Here is a 19,177-nt window from a genome sequence, read left to right as displayed (position 1 = left end):
CCTGTTCCGGCCTGTCTGCTGGCCTCTCTGGCCAGGATTGGGACTGCATAGGCTCCCTCTGGGTGGTCTGGAGATGATGGCAGGGGCAGCTTCTTCACTTGGTGAGGTATGGACATGCTAACCTGCTGCTTTTCAGTCATCCCCTGGCTGGACAGCCAGGTCTCTGAATGGTCAGTGTAGGCATGGGGGAAGCGGGCATGGTGAACTGCTGCTCCCTTCCTTCTGGGACCTGGTGCTAAATTCTCAGTGGCCAGACTAAAGATCAAGGATGAAGATAACTGAGTTGCTGCTACCCTGTTGTATAGTTTGGCTGAAACAGGTTACTTTGAGGGTTTCATTTGTCTCGTAAATTCTAAATCCTAGTAGCTCAATTAACCTGTGTCCCACTTTGCCAGTTTTGTGCCCTCTGTGCCTGTCCTCGGTTAGGCCCTGGGCTTCGTTGTCCTTCCCTGCAGTGGGCACTGCATTTGGCGATGGTATGTGCAGCTGCCGACGTGGCTCATGTACCTTGTTCCTGTGGACAGTGATGGCTGTGGTCTGTCACGCCCTTGGCTTGGGGGCAGTGTAGTCAGGAGAAGGGAAACGAGGAAATGGACCTGCTGTTGTCACTGTCAAGCCAGCCATGAGAACATTCTGGCTTCTTTCAACATGTCCTCTTGAACCAGTCAAGCTCTAATGTGCCCTCACATGCCCAGCATGGTGCCCAGTGCAGAGAACGTGAGGTTTTAAATTCGAGCAGGAGACTTTAGCGGTTTGTATTCATTAGCACATTTAACTTCAGCTTGGAAAAGTTTACATTGAATTTCATCTTGTTTTTTCTTACAGTGAAAAATGTGAGATTTTACAGTATTCTGCAAGAGAAGCTGAAGATTCAACAAGGGTAAGAAAATGGTTGAAAAGTTGAAAGTTATTCCTACATTTGATTCATGTGTAAGGTTCTTGCAAATCAGATCGTCAGTTAGATTCCCAGTGGTCTTAACAAACATCATTATTTTATCACCTAAAAGCAGTGCCAGTCAAATCCATCACCACACTCCCCTGGCCATAAGGTTTTGATATTCTTTTAAGTAATTCAGTTTCTATGATCTGAAGATTATAGAGGCCACGGAATCGGGGGCCATCCACTCCACCATTTTTATTAAAGAGATGGAGAATTGAAAGATTAGTTAATGGGAAAGATTTACATGTAAAGATAACAGTTTTCCCTAAATTAGTGTATTTTGTGAAAGTCTAGTAAACCTTGGTGTAGTTTTCAGGGTACTTTTTGAATAATAGCCAGACAAACGTTAAAACATCTGAAGAAGAGTGACGAAAGAATATTTGCCCTCTCACGTATAAAAACAAACTATATGATTATAGTAAGGAGAGCATTGTGGTGTTAATGCAAGAATTAATAAAGAGCCTAAGGGAACAAAACAAGAGTCCAGAGACACGTATGCACCTGTGTATATCTTCAGTTTGGCAAAGTTAGTTCCTTAAAGGATAATTACAAAAATGGAAGTAGAGGAAAATGGTTTCTTACATGGTACTGAGGCAATTGAACATCCATTTGTTAAAAAACAAGTTTTTTATTTTGTATTTTATGTATTAAGCATAAATTACTAAAAACAAAACAAGGTATAAGAATTCTAGAAGAAAATACACATTTTAGGATCTGGTCTTGAAGTGTGAGTGGCGTCCGTGTAACAGAGAAGCTTTGCATAGTTGGCTGCTGGGATGACAAGCACGCTTCATTTGCCTCTCAGCATTGGGAGGATGAGAAGAGGGAGGTTAACTGAGCTTTTCTGCACAGAGAGGAGCATTCTCCTTGCAGAGGGAAGCCCTGCATTCTCGCCCAGGCTCTCCTACTACCAGTTGTAAAGTTCTTTTGAGACCTTGGTTTATTCTACTCAGACTGATTAAATTACATTTCATTTTTTCCTCGGCCTTCTGTTTCTGTTTTTAGAGTATTTATATACCTTTGAGAAACTGTTTAGGTGGCATGTATCTTAGCAGAAGAATAGTACATTTTGTCTCTTACACTATATTATTTGAGTTTGTTTTTGAATCTACTCAAATTCTCGAAACTAAAGAGGGTTCCTGAGTTTGGCCTGTTTTGAGGAAAGAATGCTTATGGAAGGATTACTCCTCTGGAAGGTCAGACTGTGCAGACAGCCAGCCTTGGGGCCGGGCACCTGGATCATTAGGTCTATCTAGGAAATGGGTTTATATCTTACTCTTCTGTCATTTTGAGAGGCTGGGTTTTGCCTTTTAGAATGAACTTACTTGGGAAGAAATGAGTAGCCTGTCCTGAAGGCTGATCTTTCTCCCTAGTCTTGATTGTTCTCGTCTGTCCTTTTTCTCCCAGCCTGCAGGGTAGTGTCTGCACTACTTCCTGATCCCTGAGTGTTAGCTAGGCAAGGCCATACTGCCATGCAACACTCAACCCCACCGTCTCATTAAAGGTCAGCCAGCTTCACTTTCATTCTGACTGTTACGGTGTGATTCTTCCTGCTAGATATTCATAGCTTACAATGTATTAAAATGTTACCTCTTGGCCAGGCATGGTGGCTCATGTCTGTAATCCCAGCACTTTGGGAGGCTGAGGCAGGAGGATTGCTTGAGCCCAGGAGTTAGAGACTAGCCTGGGCAACATGGCGAGACCCCATCTCTACTAAGAATACAAACATTAGCTAGGTGTGGTGGCGGGCGCCTGTAGTCCCAGCAACTCGGGAGGCAGAGGTGCTCAGGTGGGAGGATTGCTTGAGCCCAGGAGGCCAAGGCTGCAGTGTGCTGTGATTGTACCATTACTTTCCAGCCTGGATGACAGAGCCAGACTCTGTCTCAAAAACAAGCTACTTCATTTACATTTCTAAAATGGGGTTCTCTGTTTAACCTGAATTTTTCCTGTCTTAGGTGGTAGAGGACATTGAATACCTTAAGTTCGAGAAAGGGCCGTGGCTCCAGCAGGACGATCGCTCTTTACACCACCTGCGATTACTGTAAGTGCATCTGTGTGGGGGCTGCTGCACGTGTGGGGTCTACTTGCATAATGGGGAAACTTAGGGAAATTTGAAATAATTACGTTTCAAGTTAGGTGTTAGCATGACCAACCAATACTTAGATGCATTTTCTCTTCCAAACAGCTCCTGAACCCCCTGGTCTGATACTTAATTTATTGAGTGCCATTATGAATTTAACAGGCATTTTGCTTCCACTATGTGCAACACCGTTCCAGATATAAGGGATTTAAGTGTCAGATAAAATTCTTGATGTCTTTGAAAATGTGTGTTAGTGGGGGAGACAGAGTAAACAAATAGATGAAACTGTCAGGTCACAAAGGCCAGGGAGAGAAGTAACCCGGAGTAACAGGGTGGTGAGTAGCTAGGGGTGACAAAGGGCCCGTCTTGGGACAAGGCCTAAGTGAGGCCAGGATTGGGTCCTGTGGGCTGTCGGGTGAGCAAAGGACAGGGGCTCGGCAGGTGCAGAGGCTCTGAGGCAGGACTGTGATGGGAAGGTGCACCCAGCAGCCAAACCAGTGTGGCTGGAACAAGTTGGGGGAGGGGAGGCCACGGCGGAAGGCGGGTAGGTCATGGTGCATTTGGTGGGTTTTTAATCTGATGAGATGAGATGCCATTTGGGGGTTTGAAGCAGAGAAGTAACACGATGTGACTTATATCCATTCAGCTATTGTGTGGATTCTTTGGTATCTATTAAATGAAAAACAAAAACTGTACCAATTCGGTAAGTTGAAAAAAAAGCTGTCTTCATCTACATCACTCTATTGAAACTGCTCCTGCCAAGAAGACGGCCTTGCAGCTCCAGATGCAGCAGACCCTTGTCTGTCTTCATGCTGCTCCCTGGCCCTGGAAGCAGTGCCGCTGCCCCTCTTCTCCACTCCCTTCTCCTGGTTCCATGCCCCCCGACTCCCCCAGTCTGTCACTCCTCCACCAGCCATTGCCCTCTGGGGCCGGGCTCTCCTTTTGCGGTTCCTTCTGCCTGCCACTGGGCTCTGGCAGGCACAGTGACCCGGGCAAGGTCTTGTCCGTTGACTTCGATTTCTTGAGGACATACCTAGTCACACAGCTGTGGATAGCATGGATACCACCGTAGGTCCTAGCCCAGACCTTTCCCCTACACACCCCGCAAATGTCCCCCGGTTGCCTCTTGCAGTGTCTCTGTGCACTAGCCTTCCCACCAGTGATCCCCAGCTCTGCCTTTTCTGTCCTGGCTGGTGCTGGCTGCCTGGGAATCTCACCCTGCTTGGGTCTCTCCTCTACTGCCCACCCCAGCTGCTGCTCATCACTGCAACGCCCAGTGCCTGGCACAGGCCTCATATCCAGCGCGCACTCAGGAGATGCATCTGGAACGAGTGACTTTGATTTCTGTGTTCTTGGCCCTATGAAGCTGGTGTTCTTAGACCATTGGTGCTTACCTTCTTTTTCTGCCTGATGGGATATGAGTGATACAGTAGTCTCCTAGGATGACCAGAGGGATAGCTGGCTCATTGTACATGTCACTAAAAGTTCGCTGATCAAAATGTAAACAGAATGTGTAATAAGTCTACTTCTGGCCAGGCAGGGTTCACGTCTGTAAATCCAGCACGTTGGGAAGCTCAAGTGGGAGGATTGCTAGAGCCCTGGAGTTCGAGACCAGCCCGGGCAATATAGTGAGACCCCATTTCTACAAACAATTTAAAAATTACCTGGGTATGGTGGCGCATACCTATGGTCCCAGCTACTTGGGAGGCTAAGGTGGGAGGGTCACTTGAACCTGGGAGTTTGAGGCTGTGATGAGCTGTGTTCACGCCACTGTGCTCCAGCCTGGACGACAGAGACCTTGTCTCTCAAAAGAAGTTTACTTCTGTTTTGATGTTTTAGTATAGCATTAATAAGCAGAAAATGGATTTACATTAAAAAAAAAAAAAGTCATTCTACTTAGTTTGTCAATTCCTGCCACACTGTTAAAATGGTGTTTGCAAAATCAGTTTTCTAGTTAGTGGAATGGATACTGAAGGGTGAGTGAGGTAGGCATACTGTGGGGTCCTCATGTCAGACTGAGGAGACAGGAAGGGTCAGGTCAGCCCTTAGCTGGCTGTGTGACTTGGCACAAGTTACTTTATCTGCCTGTGCCTCCATACATAAGATTATGGCAGTGAACTAGAGTGCTAGGCTGTATGTATTGAAGGAAAAAACAAATATAAATTTCATATATTATATTCCATATATTCACTACTGTATAAAATGGTATTAATCTAAAAGTAGCCTACTGAAATGATTGGCTCTAGAAAGTCTTTTTAAAGGAATCTAGCAAATCTTCCATTAGAAAGTAAAACAATAAAACCTGCTTTCTTTTTTTTTTTTTTTTTTTGAGTTGGAGTTTTGCTCTTGTTGCCAAGACTGGAATGCGGTAGTGTGATCTCAGCTCACTGCAACCTCCACCTCCTGGGTTCAAGCGATTCTTCTGCCTCAGCCTCCTGAATAGATGGGATTATAGGCATGCACCACCACACCTGGCTAATTTTTTGTGTTTTTAGTAGAGACAGGGTTTCGCCATGTTGGGCAGACTGGTCTCGAACTCCTGACCTCAGGTGATCCGCCCGCCTCGGCCTCCGAAAGTGCTGGGGTTACAGGCGTGAGCCACTGCACCGGCCTTCCTTGTCTTTCTGAGCCGTTACTAGGAGGTGGAATTAAAGCACAAAGCACTGCTTTTGGCCTCTGAATCAGTATTCTGCCTCCTGGAGACAATGGCCAGAGGTTACAGTGCCTGCTCCACATGGACAACACATCTCAGCCTGAGGGCCGTGAGTCCGCTGATTGATGGGGCGACTGACCAGAAATGAGAGGGGTCCTCTGAGATGTCTGAATGTAGAAGTTTCTCCGAGTCATTAAAGTCAGCTGATCATTCCCTGTGCAGCCGTTTTTGTGCAAAGTCAGTGTGTGCTTTGCTGTGAACTGTGGCAAGGGCCATCAAACATTGGTTCATTCCGAGTAATTTTAACTTTAGGACAGAGATACGTAGGTGATGGAGACCAAGAGGGGAAAATAAAAGTATATTTCTGAAAAGAAAATGATTGTTGTGATACCAGAGACTCACCATTTCATAACCAGGTCAGACGGATCCCTTGAGAGGAACTCAGCCAGTCACCTGTCGCTGTGCCCCTGGGCAAGGGGCCTAACCTCTCTGAGCCTCTGTCTGCTTCTCGTAAAGCAGGGAGAAAATAGAAGCTACCTCATAGGACTGTTGTGGGGATTCAATGTGCGAATAATTTGAAAGGCTCAGAACAGTGTATATCATAAGCACTAAAGTTGTAGAGACTATGTTATACTGTTTGTGGTATATTACACTCTGATTGTAGATTCATTATGTGCTTACATTTCTCTGTTAATGTTTTTGTTCTTTAATCCTAAGCTTTTTTTTTTTTTTTAACTTTTTAAGTAGTGTTTTTCTGATCTCAAAAATAATTTATATTATCCTCAATTCACGCATTATGGAGATCTACAGTGAAGTTGAAACCACATGCTGAGGACAACCGTGATGAAGATGCTATTCATATTTTTTTCTGTGCATGTGCCAGTGCAGTTTACTGTTTTGTTGTTGTAATCCAGATTCCCAGTGCGCCCCGCCCCTTGGTGGGAGAGCTGACCTGAGTGATGTGCCCCCCAACCTTGCAGGGTTGAGCGCCACGGGGCTTAGCACTGCCTTGTATATGTAGTTCTGTGTTGCTTAACAACAGGGATATGTTCTAAGAAAGGCGTCGTTAGGCGATTTCATCGTTGTGAAAACATCGTAGTGTGTATTTACACAAGCCTAGATGCTGTAGCCTGCACACCTAGGCGGTGTGGCAGAGCCTGTTACTCCTAGACTGCAAACCTGTGCAGCGTGGTACAGTACTGAACACTGTCGCCAGTTGTGACACAGTGGTAAGTGTTTGTGTATCTAAACATAAAAAATAAAATAGTATAAAAGATAAAAATGGTCCACCTGCCTAGGGCAGGCACCGTGAGTGGAGCTGGCGGGACTGGCAGTTGCTCTGGGTGAGTCAGTGAATGAGTGGTGGGTGAATGTGAAGGTCTAGGACATGACCGTACACTACGGTAGACTTTGTAAACAATGTACAATTAGGCTACATTAAATTTATATAACAAGTTTTTTTCTTCAGTAAGAGATTAACCTTCACTTACTATAACTTTCTTTATAAACTTAAATTTTTTTTCTTTCTTTCTATCCTTATTCTAGAAGTATTTTCTGAGTTTTAAAATTACTTATTTTTACTTTTTAAACTTTTGTTGTTGTTGTTGTTGTTGATTAAGATACAAACACAGTGGCCTAGGCCTACACGCAGTTGGGAGCATCCACACCTGTCTCACTGGAAGGCCTTCACGGGCAGTAACACACATGGAGCTGTCACCTCCTGTGACAATGATGCCTTCTTCTGGATGCCTCCTGAAGGACCTGCCTGAGGCTGTTTTACGGTTACTTTTTTAAATAAGTAAGATGAGTACTTTAAAAATCACGATAAAATGTCTAGTATAGTAAATCACCTAAACCAGTAACGTGGTCACTGATGAGAATATCAGGTATTCTGTACTCTGCATAATTGTGTGTGCTGAACTCTTCCACGACTGGTGGTGCAGTAGGTTTGTTTATACCACATCACCGCAAATATGGGAGTCACGCGTTGAGCCATGGCACTGTGACAGCTGCTGTGATAGGAAGCGTTCAGCTCCGTTAGAGTCTTGTAGGACCACGTTGTGTATGTGACCTGTTGTGTACTGAAGCACCATGCTGTGCGTGACTGGAAACCGGCAGGAACCTGCTGCACTGTACAAACAACGTGGGTTTCACAGGAAGGCCACAGGAAGGCTCTGTCGTTCACTGTCCGTCAGTATGACTTTGTGAATTTGCCATCACGTTTCCATTTTCCCAATATTCAGCTTTAGCTGCAGCTGTCAGGTTCCTCGTAGGAAACAGAAGGCACATTTGACCAGAGAACAGAAGAGGGTTTAGTAAAGGAGCCATTGATGAAGAGCAGGGCAGGGTTGAGGAAAGCCGGGATGGTGAGACACCCTGGCCATCCACAGTGGGAAACTGGCGGGTGAGGGTAAGGGCACTGGGCTTTGGAGTCCAGAGCTGCTGGGGCTGCTGTGGAAGAGGCTGTCCAGCATCAGATGGAGCCCGAGGGGGTGGGGAACCCACATGCAGGGAACCAGCAGAACAATCATCCACCCAACTATACTTCATTGAAGTCAGAGGGCAGTAGAGCCCCTCTGATGCAAGGAGCCAGCCTCTGGGCACAGAGCACCTTGGAGGAAGGGTGGAGAGGAGATCTAAAGGGTCAGATGGACAGCAGCCCCAGACTGTCCACCCAGGGAATGCAGAAGATGGTGAGCATTCACTGTTGTCCTCTGGCCAGAATGAAAATGTACGTCCCTATGTGGGACAGGGGCAGCCACCATGTCATTGTGCAGTGATGACCATTCATAGTCTTGAGTTGGTCACCGTGGGTGTTTTTCATATAAAGTAGAGGGAGAGAGAAACAACCTGCCACAGTCCCCGCTTCTGTGGCAAATTCGGAGACCCGAGTTCGCTTTGGTGGCTTCCTTGGTTCCCACAGCCTCCTTCCCTCTGCAGAAAGCTCAGCTCCATGTGGGCCTTACCTGGCGCAGCATCCTGATCCTGTGTGCTGTGGGTCGGAGCCTTGGGGGCTGCCCTCTGTGGTAGCTGCCTGTCTCCTCTGTTCAGAATAAGATTCATCACTGTGAATGAGGACAGGCACACAGATCAATACAAAAAAAAGACTTGCTGGACTCGGGAGAAATCCATGCGCAGGCTCCCCAAGCTCTCTTCCTCTTGTGAGGGACACAGAGACACTGACACATGGATAGAGCTACTTTCTCTAGCAGCGAAAAATACAGTAACATATGGGCAGTATTTCTGCCTGGAAAGCCCTATAGCTATTCAGTGCCCATAATTTTTATTGGGGGCTGGTCACGTAGGAATCCTCCGCTTCACAACTATTCAGGTTCCAGACTCCCAGAAAGAAGGCGGGTATTCTCTGTAACTCCTGTCGTACCCTGGTAGGGCTGAGGTTGCTGCCCAGCCTCATCAGCGTAGGGCACTTTTTAGAAGCTGAGTTTCCAGAAGCCAACCAAGGGCTGGCCTTGCAAGGTGGCCCTGGCAGAGACAGCAGCGTAGGCCTGCTCTGTGTGTGGCGAGGGAAAGGCTTTCTGAGAGTGCAAGAGCCGTGCTTCCGGCAGAAGAACTTCAGGCAGGGGAGGCAAATCCGTACCCAGGAAATGTGGTTTTTCACCGTGGCCAGAGCCTGGGATTTTAACAAGACCGGGGTTTTGTAAGAGAGGGGCAAGGGAACCGAGTATAGACAAAATCGCATGTGAGTAGTGGTGAACCATGACACTTAGTCTGGGTAAGGAGGGAAGTGAAGGAGGGAGGGGTGAGGGGACTGAAATGACAAAATGGTTGAGAGGCCAAAGGCATACCCTCTTGGAAGAGAAAGTCGGGAACAAAGGTTGAATATAGAATCAAATCACCTGTGGTTCTGCCGCCGCAGTGCCAGGAGTGACAGCTGAATGCAGGTTCTTCCAGTTAAATGTGTGTGTGTGCATATACTTCTAAATATATCTTGCATGTATTTTTATATTCTACTTCCAATATATTGAGCATGTTCCTGTTTTGTTAAACATTTTAAAATTTGATTTTTTCATGGCTCCCCGTATAAGGTGCACTTACCATTGATTGAGATGCAAGTCAGGGCTTGGCAAACTGTTTGGCCTGTGGGCCAGATCTAGCCTTCAGCTGCTAAGAAGATCCTTACATTTTTAAAGGATTGGAAGGAAAAGAAAGGATTATGTGATAGAAACTGTATATAGCTCTCAAAGCCTGATACTTGCTATCCAGCCGTTTACAGAAAAAGTTTTGACCGCAGACACAGCATAATCCGTTTACCATTGCTTTAAAATAAATCTCTTGGGTTATTTCAGTTTCTTCATGTTCCTAATACAGTAAAGAGCATGTTGTACCCCTTTTTGTTCAGTTTCAGGTTACTTAAGGTATAAAAGTGGTCAGAGTATATGAACGCATTTTACAGCTATTATGTTTTTGCAAAATGATTCTCCAGAATATGTGTACCAGTATTCATACTTGTACCTGGTCCTCTGAATTTCCCTATACAGGCAATATAATTAGACAAAATGCAAACAAAAGCTTTCAATTTTGATACCAAAACAAGTATTTGTTTTACTTTGCATTTTATAAACACTGAACTTAAGTTTATATTTTTATTGGCTATTTATTTGCTCTTTGTGAATTTTCCCTTCATATTTAAGTTTTTCAGGGAACTAGGTTTTTGTTTTGATGATTTATGCAGTTGTTTTCCATTTTATTGATGTATACCCTAGTTTTATTATTTTCTCCCTGCTTTCTTTAGGCTTTTCTTACTCTTCATTTTCTATCGATTCCTAAGCTTTTTGATTTTAGGTCTTTTTTCTTTTCCAATATAGTCAGCCCTTTGTATCCCTGGGTCCACATCCTTGGATTCAACCAATCTTGGATCAGAAATATTTGGGGGGAAAAAAAAGCCAATAAAAATAATACAGCAATAAAAAATAATAAAAATGTAAAAATGCAGTATAACAACTATTTACATAGCATTTACATTGTATTAGATATTATAATACTTATAACTATTATATTATTGTATTACATTGTTTTGGATATTATACATACTCTAGAGATGATTTAAAGCAGGGGTGTCCAATCTTTTGGCTTCCCTGGGCCACATTGGAAGAAGAAGAATTGTCTTGGACCACACACAGAATACACTAACACTGACAATAGCTGATGAGTTTAAAAAAAAAAAGGCAAAAAAATTTCATAATGTTTTAAGAAAGTTGATGAATTTATGTCGGGCCGCATTCAAAGCTGCCCTGGGCGGATACAGCCGCGGGTTGGACAGGCTTCATTTAAAGTGCATTGGGGGTGGATGTGTGCATAGTTTATATGCAAATACTGTGTCATTTTATGTAAGGGGCTTGAGCATCCTCAGATTTTGGTATTAGTGGGGTCTTGGAAGGAAGCCCTGGAGAACAGAAGAATGGTTGCATATGCATTCAGTGCTGCCACTTTCCCTCTAGGTACTGCTCTTGCTGTATCACACAAATGTGGATAAGTTGTATTTTTATTTTCATTCAAAATGTTTAAATTATTTTGAGACTTTTTTCTTTGACCTATGTGTTATTTAGAAGTGTGTTGTTTAATCTTCAGGTGTTCAGGGATTTTCTAGGTATTTTTCTGTTGTTGATTTCTCGTTTAATTCTCTTGTGGTCTGAGAATACGCTGTGTATGATTTCTCTCCATTTACATTTATTAAGGTTTTATATGGCCAGCGTTTCCTATCTTGATGAGTGTTCCAATTCAGCTTGAGAAGAGTGTAGATTCTGCTGTTGCTGGAGTGTTGTATAAATGTCGGATTGAGCTGATTGATAGTGGTATTCAAGTCGTTGGTATCCTTACTGATTTTCTCTCTGCTGGGTCTGTTGGTTACTGAGAGTTGGGTTTAAATTTCCAACAGCACTGGATTTGTCTGTTTCTCCCTTGAGTTCTGTCAGTTTTTGCATGATATATTTTGAGGTACTGTTGTTAGGTACATAGTGTATTATCTTAGGTTATTATCCTCTTGAAGAATTGGCCGCTTTATCGTTATGCAAAATGCCCTCGCTTTCCCTGACGTTTGTCCTTGTTTGAAGTCAGCTCTGTCTGAATTTAATAGAACCACTCCAGCTTTCAGTTAGTGTGGGCATGGTGTGTCTTTCTTCCTCTTCTATCTCCAGTCTTTAGTTTTCTCATAGGTAGTAAGTAGTAGCTGGGGCCTGTGTTTTAATCTACTCTGACAGTCTCTGTCTTTTGATTGCTGTTTGGACCATTTGCATTAGAAGCGAGCGTGAGGATAATCAAGTTCCATTTTACTGTTGCTTTTCCCTGTTTTCTGTTTGCTGCCTGGGTTGTTTCTCCCTGCCTTTTTTTCTGCCTTCTCTGGATTTCATTGAGCATTTTATATGATTCTCTTTTATCTTTTCTCTTAACATATTGATTGTACTTTTTAAAAATGTTTGTAGTGGTTGCTGTGGAGTTTCCAGTATACATTTACAGCCCATCGAGGTCCGCTCTGCGATGGCACTGCTGCTCCAAGGGGCTGGAGGTACCGATGGCACAGTCTTCTAGGCTCCTCCTGCTGTCACTGTGACATGGCTGCCATTCCTTCCACTTTTTTTTTTTTCTTTGAGACAGAGTCTCACTCTGTTGCCTATCGCCCAGGCTGCAGTGGCATGATCTTGGCTCACAGCAACTTCCCCCTCCTGGGTTCGAGCAATTCTTCTGTCTCAGCCTCCCAAGTAGCTGATACTACAGGCGTGCACCACCATACCTGGCTCATTTTTGTATTTTTAGTAGGGATGGGGTTTTGCCGTTTTGGCCAGCTGGTCACAAACTCAAGTGATCCGCCTGCCTCAGCTTCCCAAAGTGCTGGGATTACAGACATGAGTCACTGCACTCGGACTCTTCCACTTTTTGTAAGCTGTAAAATCACTCAATTCGTTGTTGTTGTTAGTCCAAGAAAGGCCATTGATTTTCAGTTTTTTCTTATTGGAAGGATGGAAGTTACAGCTTCCAGCCTTCACCCTTTGGAGCTGAAGCTGGAAGTTCCGTCTTTGTTTTTTAAAACTGGTAACATTTTGGACTAGATGCCTATATTTGTATGTGTGTTTGTAAATTTGCCTAAATGATATACTCTATTATTCAAAACTTTGCTTTAAAAAAACTCCATCTTCTCTTTTAACTGCTCTATTGCAGCAGTCCCCAACCCTTTTGGCACCAGGGACCAGTTTCATTTCATGGAAGACAGTTTTTTCACAGACTGGAGCGGGGGTGGGGGGATGGTTTCAGGATGATTCAAGTGCATTACATTTATTGTGCACTTTATTTCTCTTATTATTACATTGTTATATATAATGAAATAATTATGCAACTCACCATGATGTAGAATCAGTGGGAGCCCGAGCTTGTTTTCCTACAACCAGACGGTCCCATCTGGGGGTGATGGGAGACAGTGAGAGATCATCAAGCATTGGATTCTCATAAGGAGTGCACAACTTAGATCCTTTGTATGCACAGTTCACAATAGGGTTTGTGCTCCCGTGAGAATCTCATGGCACACTGGTCTGACAGCAGGCAGAGCTCAGGCAGTAATGCGAGCGAGGGGAATCGGCTATAAATACAGATGAAGCTTCGCTGGCTTGCTCACTCAGCTGCCGCTCACCTCCTGCTGCGTGGCCAGGTTCCTTACAGGCAGAGGTTTGTGGCCCGGAGGTTGGGGATGGGACCCCGCTGAACTGTGTTCTGCTGTTACATCTGAAATCTCATAGTTAACAGTAGATGTCAACACAGCGTCTGGAAGGTGTTTCGGAAATAATTTGTCCCACAGCACTCCTGTGGGGCGGGACTCCCTCATTTTACAAGGAGGAGACCACAGCTCGGAGAGCTCGAGCCTGCCAAGGTTGCATGACTGTGTGTGGGACGTCTGACCTCTCGGGCTGCAGGAGCTGGAGCTGCTGCTCTCTGCATCCTCTGTGCGCGTCCTGTGCCCTGGGCCGTCTTGCCTTCCCTCCTGCCGTCTGGTCAGGCTTGAATCCTGGTGGAAGCTTCGACTCCTCCGTCAACCATAATCCTAGCTTGAAGCCTCCTTTTTCCCTGCTGACCCCCTTATCCTAATCCTCCCCTAAGTCACACCCTGCAGGTCAGTGTGCCACTTTCAGTGATTTCTCTCCCATGTCTCTAACACTTCTGCTCCCCTTGGGGTGTAATCCCCTGGTTCTTGGTCTCTGTTCCTCTGCCTCTTTATTTCTTCATCCCACTCCCACCAGGTTTATTTTTTTAAAAAGTCACAGTGACCCCGTTTTCTCTTTACTTGAATCTTTGCGTGGCCTATCTTCGTTTAGTCATAGATCCGAATTTCCTTTCCCAGAATTAATTCAGAATCCCAGTCTGCCCTGGTTCTGCGTCTTCTACCGGGATACCAGGTAATCTCCCAGGCTTTTCTTCCACCACCACCTGCCCAGTAATTACCTAGAAATCCTAGCGGTCTTTAAAGCTTGGCCGTAATGACCGTGTTTTCTCCCTGACACTTTCCCTTAACTCTTGTAGACTGTTACTTATATGAATGTATATGGTATCCTTGTTTGTTAGTATTAGCTACTGCTGGGCATCATATGACATCTCACAAACTTACCGAGACAAGGGATTTTGTCTGACTTGACCTCTCTGTGGTAACAGTGTCATTTTCTAAACACGGTGTGAAATGTGTGTTGATTCGATTCTGCACCGTTTGTGTAGTTATTTAGTTATGCACTTATCAGAGCATAGAGAAGGATCCTGTAATTCCCCCGTAGTGTATCAATTACAGCATTCAGTTGTTTTCATCTAGCTCACTATGAATGGTTTTGTCCTGTTTTCTCCTGATATTTTGCCTTTCTTCCTCCCCAAAGATGTTTCGTAAGTTTACAATATCAATTGTGTTTATTCTCATTTGAGTACCATTTGTCAATTGAGGGACTCAAGTGATAATTATGACCAATTTTCTAACATAATTATTGTAAACATGCCATTTACCAGTGACATTCATTTTATCCAGAACCTGACCAAATTATTGGTTTAGAACATTTCTGCACCATCTCAGTTACGTGTTGCCAGTGTCTAATTATGTGTATGTGTATAGCTATGCTTGTGCTGAGAGGCAGTAATTGTATTTTTCAGTCTTATTCATATCCACATCCCTAACTGACTGGCGCCTGCCTGGGCTGGTTTCGGTCCAGTCAGGACCTCCGACGACAGGTCAGGCCTCCAGCTGTGCGGGCTCCTCGCAGACCATCGCTGCCTCTCCAGAGCCCAGAGCTTCACACCCACCCTCTTTTGCTTGATTACTAAGAATTTTACATGACTCCTGGAGCACATCTTTTTAACATGAAATTTCAGTGCTACAGAAACTGTAGCATGTGAGTTTGGTATCAGAAGTACAGTGTTTCAGATAGAACTTTGCAATTCAGGAGAAACTGAAAAATAGGGTTTGGAAATGTTATAGGACAAAGTGCTGACATTCTGTTAATTGCGAAACAGCTTGAGTCATAAAACACAATTTACAATTTTATTCCTTTTTGTGTCTTCCTGCCTTACTCTTTTGTTTTAAAACATGTGACAGAACACCTCATATCGTCACCAAGCTCTAGTATATTTTATCTTCTTCTTTAGACACTGACTTATGATATTAAAAGGATACGTTATCCTCAATCAGTTTTGAATTCTTCATAATGAAACTAAGTGCTTTGTGAAGAGAATATTTTCTTTCACTGCCTTTTGCTTCCTGAGTCATAAAATGATTCCTTGTGTCTTTATTACTTAAATCTAGAAGTTTACTGGAGATATACCATAGACTCTTTCTAGTAGTCGTCATTAAGCTCATAGCAATAAATTGAAAGGGTAGTTTGGTTAGGTATAAATACATTGTAGAATCATTGCAGCAGATTCTTTTTTTAATCTTCAAAAATAGTTGGAAGCGTACTTGTTAAAAGATTTTCTGGGGCTACATGTAATGTTGCCAAACTAAGCATAGATGGCGCTGTTGCTTTCTCTACTACACATGCTCCAGGCCACTGATTGCTTTCATATTTTCTAGCATTTTCTTAGGTTTTTCAAACTGTAAAGAAAACCATGTCACCTCCCTGCATTGATATTTGTTAACATTTAAAATATGAACTTCATTTTTAGCTGGAATTTCTTATTGTGAGATCACTTCAAAAGTTATCCTTATATTTGAGTTAACAGTAAGAAGATACGTAGTTGTAGATTATTGACACATGCATGGAAGTGTTTAGATAGAATGCATAAGGAAAGCTAGCAGCAGTTTCCTCTGGAGAGGGAACTTGTAGTCTTACAATTAATGCAGTCTTACAAAATATGGCATCTTTATGCCCTTCACACGCTTTCTGTTTCGCTTGCTTTTTTAAAAAAAATATTTGAATATCTTTTGGCAAGTAAAACCAACTTAATAGTAAAACTAAGAAAATGATCTTATCTGTAAGTGTGTACATTACAGCCATGTGCCTACCCGTGTGGAAACGCACATAAATACGCTTAGGAAAGCAAACGATCGTTGTTATCTTGGCAGCAGTTTCTTGGTGGGGGGGGGGGGGGGCGTTTACATTATTGGATCACCAACCATGTACGAGTGACACAGTTTTTACTAGGATGCTGCTGATGCTATACCTACCGTCCACTCATCTTCAGCTTGCCACAGATCCGCAGCTCTCTGGCTGTCTGTGGAAGCATGATTCATGGCTCCTGTGAGCCTTGGGTTCTGGTCAGGTTGTTCTGTTTGTGGGAGAGCCTACCTGGGTACTGTGGGGAATAGGCCTTGGGTTTGCTTAGTGGGCCTGGACTGTCTCACAAAGTCTGGCCGAGAGCCAGATACACTCACATAATTTCCATTTGAACCATTACAAATGAGAAACGTCTCCTGCTTTTATAACTCAGTAATGGGAATGTGGCTGTTGAAAATAATTATTTTCTTTGTTTTGAGCCCTTAAGAAAAGAGACTTTATTTTAATTTTTTTTTTTTTTTCTCGAAAGCTCAAGAAATGCTTTTTATCTTTAAGTATAGTGGCTATATTCGGACTATATTTAATTTAAAATAAGCAAATTGTAACAAAGTATAAATATTTTAACATTCAGCACAATGAAATGATAAAGCTAAGAGACTATCCTATGATTTGTGTATTTATTGGTGCCAAGAAAAGTGGAGAATTAAACCTTTTACAAGCCGTGGTACAACAGACCATCCTATGTCGGCCTCAGCGTACAGAACAGATCTGTAAGACACTGGCTGCAACTGCAGAGAGACTGAAGCTACGCACCGTTCCTGCCCCAAGATCCACTCATCTGGAAAATTGTTAATGGGGGCATGCTTTGTGTGTAGCACTGTCATATAACCATTTGCTTCTAGCTTTTGATTCCTGCTATTCCTGTGTTTAAAGCATACTTTGTCTCCTTTTTCTATGTCTTTTTCTACGGTATCCGTTCCCAGAAGGTCATCATTTGTAGGTACTGAGGCTTTTAAAAGATGCTACCACAGGTTCTGAGAGTAATTTTAAAAAGCAGCTCCAGATCGACCACGTGGTCTTTGGGAGGAAGGCTTTGCTTCTGGGATGACTGCTTGGCAACGAACAGCATTTATTGGAATGCATAGATTTTTTATATGGATGTTTAAAAAAAAATCAGACTTAAGCTGCTTTTATTGTATTTATTTTGATGGTTTGGTGTGATCCACATGTGTCTTATTTTTTCAGGGTTCAGGATAAGTTTGATGTGCTGAATTACACAGGCATTCCTGTCTATCTCCCGGAAATCACCATTGGAGCTTATCAGTCTGACCGTGTCTTGCGTCAATTCAGAGCGGTAAGACTGTGGAAATGGAGAAAGCTGGCTGGGGGTTGAGTCTGCAGCACCTGGGGACACTGTAGTCACTTCTCCAGAAAGGAGGTTTTGTTGTTGTTGTTGTGTTTTGTTTGTTTCAGTGAAGGAGCCTCTTTTTCGTTGAAATAATTCTCCCTTTTCCCCGTATTTCTGTATGGGAAGCTGGTGAAGTCCTCAGATGGCAGCCCCAGAGCAGAGATGTTCGTCATCAGGCATATTATCTTGATAGGGGAACACTCTGTTCATCAGCTATTATGTCACTTTCTTTACTGTCAGGCGTTACTTTTGGTCTTGGCTTACTCTGTCTGTAAATAATGAGGGTTCCATTCCTGCAGAAGGCCCTTAGGCCATATGGGAGGGCATAGGGAGGGCAGGCAGAGCTTGGGACAGACAGCGAGGGTGGAAGTTGGTAGGGGCAACTGTGTCATTGATCTTCTTATCCAATTGCCATACCTTCTTAGTGAGTTATTTGTTGTGGCAAGATTCCATTGGTTAGAGGCATGTGTAAGTTTTGTTGGGAACCGGCGGGTGAGTTGCAGCCTGCGCTGCGAATCCCGATGTCAGTGGACTGGGAAGAGCACGATCCTTATCTGTGGCAGTGGTGGCTGTGGTTTGTTATGGGTAAATGTGAAATAGTTGTATTAAATCAGAACTCCAGGCTATGCCTTCAACATGTAGATGAGTTGAAATCTAAATTTTTTTGCATTTCTCTGATTGTCTGAGTTGATACCAGCAAATTGCCTGGAGAACCCACTGAAAGTCTGAGTAGATCCCCTTGCTTTCTTTCTTACTCGAGGTACTTGGCATTTTCTTCTAAGTAAATTTTTTGGATTGTTTTGGAAGTGGTTTTATTCAGTGTGAGGATTTGGGGAAAACACATAAAACCATGAACATATCTCTCAGAGGCACTGGCGGTTAATAATCTGTGCACACCTCCTTCTGTCCTTGTATACGTGTGAGTGCATGTGCCATTTCTCCCTCTTTGAGTGGGGCTCTGTGGATTTGCTTCCCTGGCATCATTGCTGTAACTGGTGCCTTGCTTGCTGCTCTTATGTAGGCCAGAAAACCCACACTTGGTGTTGGTTCCCCGTGTCTGCTTTCGTGCGTGGCCAGGTCCTGTTGAGTCTGTTTCACAAGTGGCTTTACTTCTTCCTGTTGACATCCAGGCTGCCATCATTCCCACCTGAGCTTGTACGGCAGCTTCCCCTCCGGTCTCCTTGGGTTTAGTCTCTGCCCTCAGTCCTTCTCCAGTAAGGCAGAAGCAGCCATGATCTCAGTGCAGAACCCACGATCTCAGTCCCGTGCCTGAAGTCCTTCCTCTCCTATGGGAGGTGTGTTAAAGTCTGCTGCCCTATAGATTTGTGCCTCCTTTCCGTTCTGTCAGATTTTGTTTCTTTTTTGTTTTAGGGCCGTGTTATTAGATGCATACAAATTTAGAATTGCATTGTTAGTAGAGTCACCCTTTTCATTATGATATTTTCCTCTTTACGTTTAGTGGTGGTTCTTATTGTAAAGTTTTTTCGATATTTATGTAGCATCTGAAACTTTCTTTTGGTTAGTATATGCATGATGTAACTTTTTCTATGTCCTTTAATTTCAACCTTTCTATGTCTTTATATTAAATGTGGTTACCTTGTAATTTGCAGTTATTTAAAAAATT

At 43.6% G+C, this 19,177-nt stretch overlaps 1 protein-coding gene across 4 annotated transcripts in view; it reads left to right on the top strand.

Annotated features, from left to right (window-relative positions):
* Positions 1-19,177, top strand: part of NDUFA10 (NADH:ubiquinone oxidoreductase subunit A10) — a 64,811-nt gene that overhangs the window by 17,160 nt on the left and 28,474 nt on the right. For 3 of the 4 annotated variants that reach the window (XM_003908162.5, XM_017947130.2, XM_021924222.2), the window contains exons 7-9: positions 826-880; positions 2,896-2,981; positions 17,391-17,499. In XM_003908162.5, the coding sequence (XP_003908211.1) occupies positions 826-880; positions 2,896-2,981; positions 17,391-17,499 (250 nt within the window). The remainder of the gene's footprint in view (positions 1-825; positions 881-2,895; positions 2,982-17,390; positions 17,500-19,177) is intronic. The other variant, XM_009183488.4, reaches the window with a different exon arrangement.

This window comes from Papio anubis, chromosome 10 (genome assembly GCF_008728515.1).
Source record: "Papio anubis isolate 15944 chromosome 10, Panubis1.0, whole genome shotgun sequence".
NCBI classification, from domain to species: Eukaryota; Metazoa; Chordata; class Mammalia; order Primates; family Cercopithecidae; genus Papio; species Papio anubis.
This window is presented reverse-complemented; position numbering and strand designations above follow the sequence as displayed.